The 10,659-nt window shown below is 35.6% G+C and overlaps 1 protein-coding gene across 1 annotated transcript; it reads left to right on the plus strand.

Annotated features, from left to right (window-relative positions):
- Nucleotides 1-543: 543 nt before the first annotated feature.
- Nucleotides 544-9,662, plus strand: LOC111784118 (borneol dehydrogenase, mitochondrial). The gene is made up of 2 exons (XM_023664948.2): nucleotides 544-694; nucleotides 8,663-9,662. The coding sequence occupies exons 1-2, from the start codon at nucleotides 660-662 to the stop codon at nucleotides 9,435-9,437; spliced, it is 810 nt and encodes a 269-aa protein (XP_023520716.2). The 5' UTR covers nucleotides 544-659; the 3' UTR covers nucleotides 9,438-9,662.
- Nucleotides 9,663-10,659: the final 997 nt, after the last annotated feature.

Genomic DNA, 10,659 nt, shown 5'->3' on the forward strand with positions numbered 1-10,659 from the left:
GTCCCACAAATGTCAAAATGATAACTTTGTTCTTGTCTTCTTTTTATAAATAAAATCCCTTTCATTTTTGTTTTTTTTCCTTTTTTGATAATATTTTAGATGTTTAAAATTAATATAGTTTAGTTTATTAACTTCAATGTTTTTATACATTTTTATAGTGAAACAATATTCTAGTAAATATTTGATTTGCTTTCATTAATTTACCTTTGAATTTGAACATCATCTACTCGATACCGCCTTCTTTGAATAGCTAAAATTTTTATCAAAATTAGTCAATATATTGACAGGACTCGTATTGGTATATGGAGATAGTGTTCACTCTTAGAATCAATGAGTAAATAACATGACCATGTCACACAAAAACGTCATGTCTAGACTATCAAATGCAAAATCCAAATTTTGAGTCGTAGACACGAGTTGTTACATTTTTTAAAAAAGTTACCATCTCCAAAGCTACTTTTATTGATGAGAGATTGAACACGAGGCTGTAAAATTTTGAGTGGATGGAACCAAGGACTCTTGACTCAGCTTTACTCATATTTTGAAGGTTCCTTCTTACATACTCATATTTAAAGCGTTTATTCCATTTTGTCTATACTACTTTTTCAAAGACAACAACAAAGTAGAGCTTAGAGAGAAGAAGAAGAACAAGAGCAGCCATGGGCGTCTCCTTGCTTCCTGCTGCTGCAAGAAGGTAACTCTATTTTCTCTAAAGAACTTCGATATCTTTTACTTAAAAAAAAAAATTATATCTAAGCCCGTTCGATTAACTTTTTAACCGTTTAAAAAGCGCTCTTAAAATCTAAGTTAATCCAAATAAATAACTCGCTCCAGATCATATTTTCTAAGGCTTCATCGAAGAAATTCACGGTTAAAACCCTAAGAATCAATTAGATATTGTTTTTTTTTAAGAGATTTGGGCTACAATATTAGTTTTTTATTTAGATTTAAGGAGAGAAATAAATATTTTAATAGGAATTAAGAAAAGATTAGTGGTTAATTTGGGAAGACAAGAGATTTTAGAACATCTAATCAAACTATATGAACAATAATAAGACATTGAAAAGTATAATAATTAAAATAATAAATTAAGGTTAATGAGTTTATGAGTTGAAGGTGGTAGCTGGTGGCAAAAACAAGAACCACAAAAAAAAAAAAAAAAAAAAAAAAAAAAAAGAACATAATCATTATTTTATACAAAAACATTTACATCATGTTGAGGTTGGGTAGACTTTGTCTTCGAGATTCACGGAGTGGATATACCTAAGGCCCTTGTCCTCACGTTTTTATTGGTTAAATTTAATTTAACCAGACCAAAGGTAGAGGTGAAAATGAGATGGGTTGGGTACATTAAGAATGATTTATAAAAACTTAGATCTAACCAAACAAATCCTATAAAAACTAGAAACCCAATTCCTCTCATCACAATCCAAAAACAAATGGTTGGTATCGTGGAAGATGGAAAACAAATGGTTGGTATCGTGGAAGATGGAAAGGAGAAAGAGAGATGTCATAACTCGATGTTTGATACTTCGAATTTTAGACTGTGATTTGAAAGACAAGACAACCACGATAAATAAATGAAGGCAAAATACGGTAAAAATTTCTGTCAATTAAAATGGAAGTGGGAGACAACATGAACACAAATGACAACCCACAAAATACAGATTAAACTGAAGCCCATAGTGGACACCCTACTATGATAACGTAGCTCCTAAGCACACCTCTAGTTTAACCAGTACCTGTGATCACTTGAATAAAAGGAGAAGGGTGGGGTATAAAATACTCCGTACGTAATCTATTGGTATTCTCTCATTGCATCCTTAACCTAGTAGGTCACCATAGGCTTTTCTCTACGCTCCAAGTAGTTAGAGTCATATCTATTGGTGGGGAGGTCTCTTAGTATTGAGTTGTTCTCTGGTTTGAATCTTATCCTCTAGGAATTTGTCCGGGTTCTACAACATTTGTGTTTTTTGAATTAAGGTACCTTTTTTGCAATGTAGTGAGAGATTGGTGTCTTGGGTTGAGGTGCTATCTCAGAAAGATTTGATGAGACAATATGGTGTCTACTAATCTGAACACATGGAACGTTAATTGATAGACCCTTAATAACTCTTGAATTTGAGGGGACCGACTCCCTATGTGTTGGCCAGCTACTGGATCAACCTATGTGGTCTCGTGCTCCCTTCTCAAAAACAGGTTTACAACTCAGTGGCCCTATTCAAGAGACCCATGACTATTTCACACGCATTACCCTAACCGATCTATGCCTAGCTTGATAGTACTAGTACTAAAGGGGAAAGGGCAGTGGAGACTATGATGACACGGTTCCTACTACTTATAGCTTGGAGTGCTACCTTAGTCATTCTTGAATATTGTGGAGGTTTACTAAGATTCTTAGGGACATTTAGGCAGTTTAAATCTCGTCTCTTGTTTATAGCAAGCGTAGGATTTTCTCCTCAAGCTAATCCATTCTTTGGATGTACACAAGTCTAGACCTCTGATCGCTGCTCACAGTTTTAGGGTGCTTGGTCTAATGGAAATGTATTGACCTAGGTCGACACAAAATCACTCTAACTCTTGTGCCTTAGTCTTAACTTGGTTCTCTTGTATATGCTTTGCTAGGAAGATTATCTTATCGATCACCTAGAGCATGGTATACATAATCTACATATTCGTGTAAGCTAATTAAAGAGATAATCCTATAAATCACCTAAAACGTGGAAAACATAAACTAAAAAACTCATGCGAATCCAACCGGAAGATAACATCCATCAATCACCCAAGCACAGATCACATTAGTCCATCCTTCTTTCTACGCAGCAAAAAGCATATTAACCAACATTCATCACAAAACTCGTCTTAGTGCATTTTGGTAATTTCATACATTTTATATAGCTTACTTATCTAAATTGCCCAACTAAAAACCTAGTCGTGCATAACTGCTTTCTAGCTATGCAGAAAGTATAAAAACAACATGCTTCTCAAAATTTCATTTAGAGACCAACAATGATTATTCATAACCTACGTACAATGCATTATCTTCCAAAATTTCTCGTCTGAAGTCCTAAACATCCATATTCTAATCACCTATGGTAAGGAATGCTCATACTAGCACGTTTTAGCAATCCCTATAAATGCTTTTTTTGAGCTTGCTTATCCGGTTGTTGGAAGCTTCAAATTTCTTGAAAATTTTACTAGTAGGTCCTTGTTCAAGTAAAATCAAAGTCAATATCAAAATCATGACGAAAAATGAAGAAATAGAAGCCGAACAAGCTAAAGAGGACTCACATGTGCCTTTCACGTGCTTCCATGCACCCTTAGTGCAACCTATGTTCGTGTTAATTTAGCCTTTACACCACTATTGGGACAATAGAAAGATTCTTCAGATCTAAACTACTATTGTGAGTTTCGGAGTACCCTTGGATGTCTTAGTCCCCTAGGGACTAAAGAATATGGCATCAATCATATTCTCTAATTTGTAGGTCCTAAATCTATAGTCAAACTGCTTATTTCCTAACGTACATTCATATTTATCGTTTTCTAGGCTCGAGCTTCTAGAAACAACACCTCTTGACTAACTAGGCTTAGGGTCAAGGAGTAGTCATTGGAGTTGCATAAGTAGCCTACATAAGCTTTCTAACCAATCTTGAAAAGTTTGCGTATAGTAGAATTAAATAGTAGGTCACGAGGTTGTAGATGCAATCAAGCATAAATAGCTCGAGATTTATAGGCTACAACATGCATAATTCTAGATATAAGTTCATACCTACATATTCATGCAATTCTAAGTCGACCCATGCAATTCTAAGTCGACCCTATAGATAAATTCGTGCGTTAAATTCAAAAAGTCACTTTCCCATATCCAAATTTCTTAAAATTCCTTGAGTTATTTTTTTTTTTTTCTCTCAAATTCTTAGGTTTATCTTGGGAACTTTTTCCTTCTTCCATTTTTTAATTTCTTTCTTAAAAGCTCTAAAATTTAAGTAACTTAGAAAAAGAAAATAAAAAAAAGAAACGTTAGATTTTTATTCGTAGCCTTCTATAGACAAATCCGCCACTTGGTCATCTGTATTCTTCCTTCATGACTTTATCTCTAATAAAATGGTAGCCTCTACCTACTTAGTTCTACCATGAAACATCAAATTTTCTACTAGATAAGTCGCAGATTTATTGTCACAATAAAGTGGTATTGGATAGACAACTTTTTGGTGCAAATTCTCCATTAAGAGTTTCAGCCACGTAATTTCTTGAGTTGCTCCAATCGCTGCTCTATACGTCGCTTTTGTAGTTGACAATGATACTATTGGTTGCCTTTCACTACACAAAGAAATTGTTCTCGAACCGAGTTGAACACATACTCTGAGTTTGATCTTTGGATATTGTGATATCTTGCATAGTCAACATCACAATATTATTGTTTCAAGGCTTGGATTGGTTTGTACAAATGACCATAGCCAATTGTAACTTTAACATATCGCAGGATCTATCAAGTTGAAGCCTCTCTTCAAATTTTGTATATACTGACTCATGACTCCAATTGCATTCTCAAATTTCTTCGGTAGGTTCATGTACTTCCAGTCCAACTCTTCGTGCAAAAAAAACATTCTTCATATCAATCCGCCATAATTTTCAATCTTTACTTACCACAAGTGCAGGAGGAACCTATACAATAGTGATCTTTGCCACTAGACTAAACATTTCATCATAGTCTAGTCCATATTGTTGAGAGAACCCTTGAGCTACCGTCCAAGCCTTGTATCTCTCGATTGATCCCTCTAAGAGACAAATTATTTCGTAAACCCACTTGCAAGAGATGGATTTAATATCATTTGGTCTTAGCACTAGTTCCCAAGTTTGATTTTGTTCTATGGCTATAGTTTCTTCCTCCGTTTCCTGCTGTCAAGCCGTATTTTGTGATGCTTGTTCATACCTCTCTAGCTCTGTAACTTCGTCTTTTAAAATAGCTGCATTGACATATTTTGGATTTGGATTTGGATTTTGGATTCTTTCTAACCATCTAAGTTGTTGAGGTGCCATTTCCTTTTCACTAGGTTCGCTTGGTTGAGTCACTTTTTGTTCACCAACATAAGTGTCACTTGGATTTTAAGGTGCATAAGCAATTAACCAAATATGTACCGTCCCCCCAACCCCCCCCCCCCCCCCCCCCGTCTTCTATGGAAGAATTTCTTCAATGTTGTCCCAGTCTGGTAATACTTCCTTCTCCCAGAGCCACTCTACTTCCATTGCGTCACTCTGATAGTCAGTCATGTGGTTTGAACATCCTGAATCAATGATCCAGTCATTCTCGTAATCAATATGCTATTTCATCATCACCATGAGTGCTAGCACGTCTTCTTCTATGGTGCATAGTACCACTGTATCCCGTTCATCTTCCATCTCCTTTTTGGATGCTGCCGCATTGCTTTCAACAGACGTTTTCTTGGACTAACAATCTTTGGACATGTGGCCATTCTTTCCACAATTGTAGCAAATACCTTCAAATCTCTTCCCTTGAGAACTCTTGTTGTTGCCCTTGTACAACAATAAAGAAACTTCTATATTCTAGTCGTAATTCGTGGATAATGATCATTTTCATTCAATCATATCCAATGACATTGTGAGATTGATAACATTTTGTTCTGTAGAAGTTGTAGAATCGTATCGTTCTTCTTTGAGAACAACTTCATGAATGTGTTTCATGCCTCTTTCAGTGTCTTATCATCCCAAATATGCTCTAACATCTCTTCTTCTATTGTGGTCTTCAAGGAAAACATCGTTTTGCCTACTTTGATTTTCCATTTGCATAAAGGCACCATTAGGGTCCTCCTCTGGTGACGTAGTTTCACTCCCGCCAACGTCCTCCCAAACGTCCTATCCTTGTAAGTAGGACATCATGCCTGTTGCCCACTTGTTATAGTTATTACGGTTGATTTTCTTAATTCCTCCAACAATTTGGAAATCACCCATCGTGTTGGCAATACGTTAGTAATACCAAACAAACCTTTTCGATACAAAAGTTGCAGAGGCAATGACTAATCACGATACAAAACTCACATACTACTAATCTTAAGAAATCTTTTCTGATGTGGAAGATAAAATAGAGCTGCCACATAGAGCATACTAAGAATTTCAAGAGATCAGACAACCTACACCAACCTTGCTATAATAGGAGATGGTTGAACACAACTCTTTGTGAGAAACACTTGAACTTTTGATTAAGACCAATCGAGAAAACAAGACACTTTGTAGAATACTACTGCACTTTACTTGATTTTTTGGATTTCTTGGGATGAAAACCTTAGTAGGATGATTCTTGGGATGAAAACCTTAGTACCGTGGATGAGTATTTATAGCAGAGGCTAGATAATTTAATCCTAAAATATCTAATTATTTATTCTTAAAATATCTAAATTATTTTACTAAAGTATATAGACAAGGCTCGTACAATTATTGAGTTTGACCCTGTTGGGCTAATGATGATATTTTAACAATCTACTCACTCAATCTCTAACAAGTATTATTTTTCAAACATTACTCGAGTCCTAACATATCTTTTCAACCTCTTTCCAAGTTCTTATCCATCGTTTTTCCATATTCGGGACTTACTCTTTCAAGATACATTGACCCTTGACTAATGTTTCTATACAAATATCAACACTTGACTAATGTTTCTATACAAATATCAACACTTGACCCTTGACCATTTATACCAAGAACTCAATTAGTGAGCAACATATTGGCCCTTGAACATTTATACCAAAGACCTCAATACTTGCTTCAAGATTAATTATATCAACCCATAACCATTTATACTTAGGGTATCAATGCTTCTCTTTATTCAATATTGGCGTATCACCCCAACCATTTATACTTGAGGCCTCAACACCCAAAGGAACATACCAACCCTTCACTAGTTATACCTGAGGCCCTAATATTTAGTTATTTTCCTTGGAATAATGTCAGCTCACCACCATTCGTATACGAGGCTCTAACATTCTTTACTTAGACATTCGTACACTTGTAACTAAGATCAAATATCTCTAAACATAAATTCAAAGATAAAAATATTACTAAAGTATTCGAACATTAAATCATTTGCATGGCCTCGTCAGCAAACACGGTCAACTGTGCATCAACTCTTTTCCTTTACCTTAAAAAAACGTATGATGAGTGTGAAAAAAAAATTAGTAAGTGACTTCACCGTTGGAGTTGAGAAAATGAATTTATATACAATATGTATCAGAGTGGTGGGACCTAACTTTTTATGATTGTTCACTAGGCTCTACTTTCTATTCTTAATAGGGTTAGATGCAGAGTGATTCTATATACACAATTCATGCACGAGCACATAAACCCATTAGGTGGGTTTGTTAACATACACCATAGGCTTGACTATGAGCTAGTGCACACCCGTGCGGCCAATAACTAACAAAAAGGAAAGGAACACTAATACATGTCATGGTGTACGCATCCATACAAAACATGTTAGAGAAGTAATTCATGATCATATGACATACAATATCCATGAGGTCCCACATTAAAATCATGGTCAATAAGATGATACACAAATACTTTCATGCTTATCAAGACATAAATTCCTTAGGAGACGTACATCCATATGCATGATATTTCATTCATGCTTATCATACATGATATATCATGTTATCTCTCTAAGCATAAACATAGTCCCATCAACATAACAATCATTATCAAACATAAAAGGAATTACATGCATCACATAATTCATTCCGATATCATTACTTAAATAATAACATGTAAATAGAATCATAAGTGATGTGTTATTCATGCATCAACAAACAACTTCATCCAACCTATCTCGTAGGTGTTCCAACTGTCAAACTCAACTCGATGCTCCTTAGCTTGATTTGTTCCTAGCTTCAACTTCATGTCATCCAATTTCACCTATCATGTTTCATCCATTCAAAAAATTAGGCTTAGAGCGTAACCATAGAGCCATTATCACTTAACAATTCCAAGATTAATTCTAAATAATGCTAAAAAATTTAAATTGTCTAAAATCGTGGTTATGATGACCTTTTCCGGCACTAATGGTACTAGAAATGGTTCTGAAACGGTTCAAAAGGGCAAAACGAGGCAAGCCGAGCCAAGGCAACGGATCGAAAATTCTTTTTCCATTTGACTATAATAATATATGTGGGCATGCGATGCTCGAGTGAAAGATGCGTACATGAATGAACCAAGATCACATTTGAATGAGAGTGATCATGAAGTTATAAGGGTTGAAAAATGGTTGAAAAAAATTTAAAAGGATTAAAGTTACCATTTATATTAACAAAGTGCACTTTCTTTTTAAGTAACTCAACCATAAAAACTTTAAAATTAAGCGTAGTTTTTTTTATAGCGATTCTATATTGTGTGACCTCCATGAAATTTTTCTATGTGAGTGATAACAAATCATGTTAAAAGAACCCACGATGATTTGTGGAAGTGGTAGTCATCACTCTTGGTAACATGGTAATGTTTGTATGCAAGAGAATTTCAAGGTCGTTACGTATCAAATCTAGATTCCAATTCTAAGCATGGGACATTGCATTATTAGAATTTTAATTTTAATATGCTTAATTTTAATTGGTCACTTAAATTTCTACGATCACTTCACTATTTGGTGCACTACTAGGCTTGAAGGCAAAGTGGCAGTAATCACAGGCGCCGCCAGAGGAATTGGGGAGTCCACAGCAAAACTCTTCTTTAAGCATGGAGCCAAAGTGGTGCTTGCAGACATCCTAGACGATGTCGGTCACTCTCTATCCCGCCATCTCTGTTCTTCGTCATCTTCATTCGTCCACTGCGACGTAACGAAAGAGAAAGACATCGAAAATGCGGTTAACACAGCCATTTCCAAGTACGGAAAGTTAGACATCATGTTAAACAACGCAGGCATTTCTGGAACTCTCAAATTCAACATTCTTGAAAACGAATTATCAGACTTTCAAAAGGTACTCAATGTCAACTTACTTGGAGCGTTTTTGGGCACCAAACATGCAGCAAGGGTGATGATTCCAGCTCATCATGGCAGCATAATCATAATGGCAAGTGGTTGCTCGATCATTGGTGGGATTGGGCCATATGCATACACGAGCTCAAAGCATGGCTTGTTGGGATTGATGAAAAATGCAACGGTTGATTTAGGACGATATGGGATAAGGGTTAATTGTGTGTCGCCCCATGTAGTGCCCACGCAGATGACTAGAGACCTGTTTAAGCTTGAAGATAGCGATGAGTTTCCTAATGTTTATTCGCATTTCAAATGTGGAGGTATTTTAAGGTCAGAAGATATAGCTGAAGTTGCTTTGTATTTAGCAAGTGATGCATCCAGATTTGTGAGTGGACATAACTTAATTGTTGATGGAGGCTTCACTTCAGCAAACCAAGGTCTTTGTTCCTACCAATAATAAAGTTGAAACGAAGAACTACTTGTTTCAGACTTCAGGTTCTTTCCTAAACTTGATCATGGATTATGTTCCCAAGTTTTCTTGTTATAGTTTGTGTCTCAATTGAACTATTTCAACTTGTGTTTGTTGCATCTTTCTCGTGTTTAACATTATTATAAGAATATGAATTCTAATAATGTAATTTAATTTTTCGCTCCTTAATTTCTAATTTGGTTTTTGTCTCAATTGTAGTGTTGACATCATCTTCATCCACTTTAGTGGTCGAGTATTAATCTGAACAATGGTGGGTTTGGATCCTGTAATTACTAAGAATTTAGCTAGAGACATGGAAATTACTTTGTATTTTGGTAGAAAATCCATATCTAACACGACATCAAAGTCATTCATCTAGACAATCACAAAATCGATCTATTCATTCTAATTCTCTAGTTTGATTGGAGTTCTTTTTACAATTCTTGAGACGAGTAGGGCGGTTGAGTTGACGTCGTTCATCCTTCTTTTATCTCAATGCTATAGAATATTTAAGCATTTCACTCCAATCTCTTTCATAAAGTTAAGGGTAGCTCGAGAGTCAACCATAGTGCTCTTTTACGATTTTTGGTTAACTTAGGCCTCGACTGTGAATCAATAAATTAGACTAGCAAAAGAAGTTATTAACTTGAGGTAATTTTAGGATAATTGTTAGTAGTAATCAAGTTGTTAGTAGTTGATAAATTGTGGAGAAAGGGTAGGAAATCTATTAGTGCTTTCTCGGTTATAAGTAATTTTCAAATGAATGCTTTCAAACTCCTCTAGGTAGACTTCGAGGACTTGGCGTTAGCTGGCACACACTTGACACTATCAAGATCTTTCTTAGGTGATCTTTGTGATCCACCTCCACCTTGGAACGCTTATATGTCATCAGCGATGACAATAATGACCATATCAAGAAATTGCTAAAGAACACTTGATTTGTTAGTTCCTTTAACTCGACGAGACATTAGTTAGGCCGAAGGACATAAGGGTAATCTCTTAATTCTCTTATAGCTCGTGAAGGCAACTTTTGGTATGTTCTTCTCTCTAATCCTCATTTGGATGTAACATGACCTTGACATGACCCTTGTAGTCCTTTGTCTTACCGAGGATAGCCTCAGAGTTCCTTCTCATGTGACCAACTCGAGTTCTCATAGCGTGACACTCTGTCACCTGCTCGCTAGAGCACTATTACTCATCTAAATTTTTT

The sequence above is a fragment of the Cucurbita pepo genome, chromosome 20 (assembly GCF_057944985.1).
Source record: "Cucurbita pepo subsp. pepo isolate OVF chromosome 20, ASM5794498v1, whole genome shotgun sequence".
NCBI lineage: Eukaryota > Viridiplantae > Streptophyta > Magnoliopsida > Cucurbitales > Cucurbitaceae > Cucurbita > Cucurbita pepo.

What these genes read in the sequence shown, in the direction of transcription:
- LOC111784118 (XM_023664948.2), top strand. Translation starts at nt 660, where the DNA reads ATGGGCGTCTCCTTGCTTCCTGCTGCTGCAAGAAG. An exon ending in CTTCCTGCTGCTGCAAGAAG is followed by an intron (nt 695 to 8,662) that starts GTAACTCTATTT and finishes GTGCACTACTAG; the next exon opens with GCTTGAAGGCAAAGTGGCAG.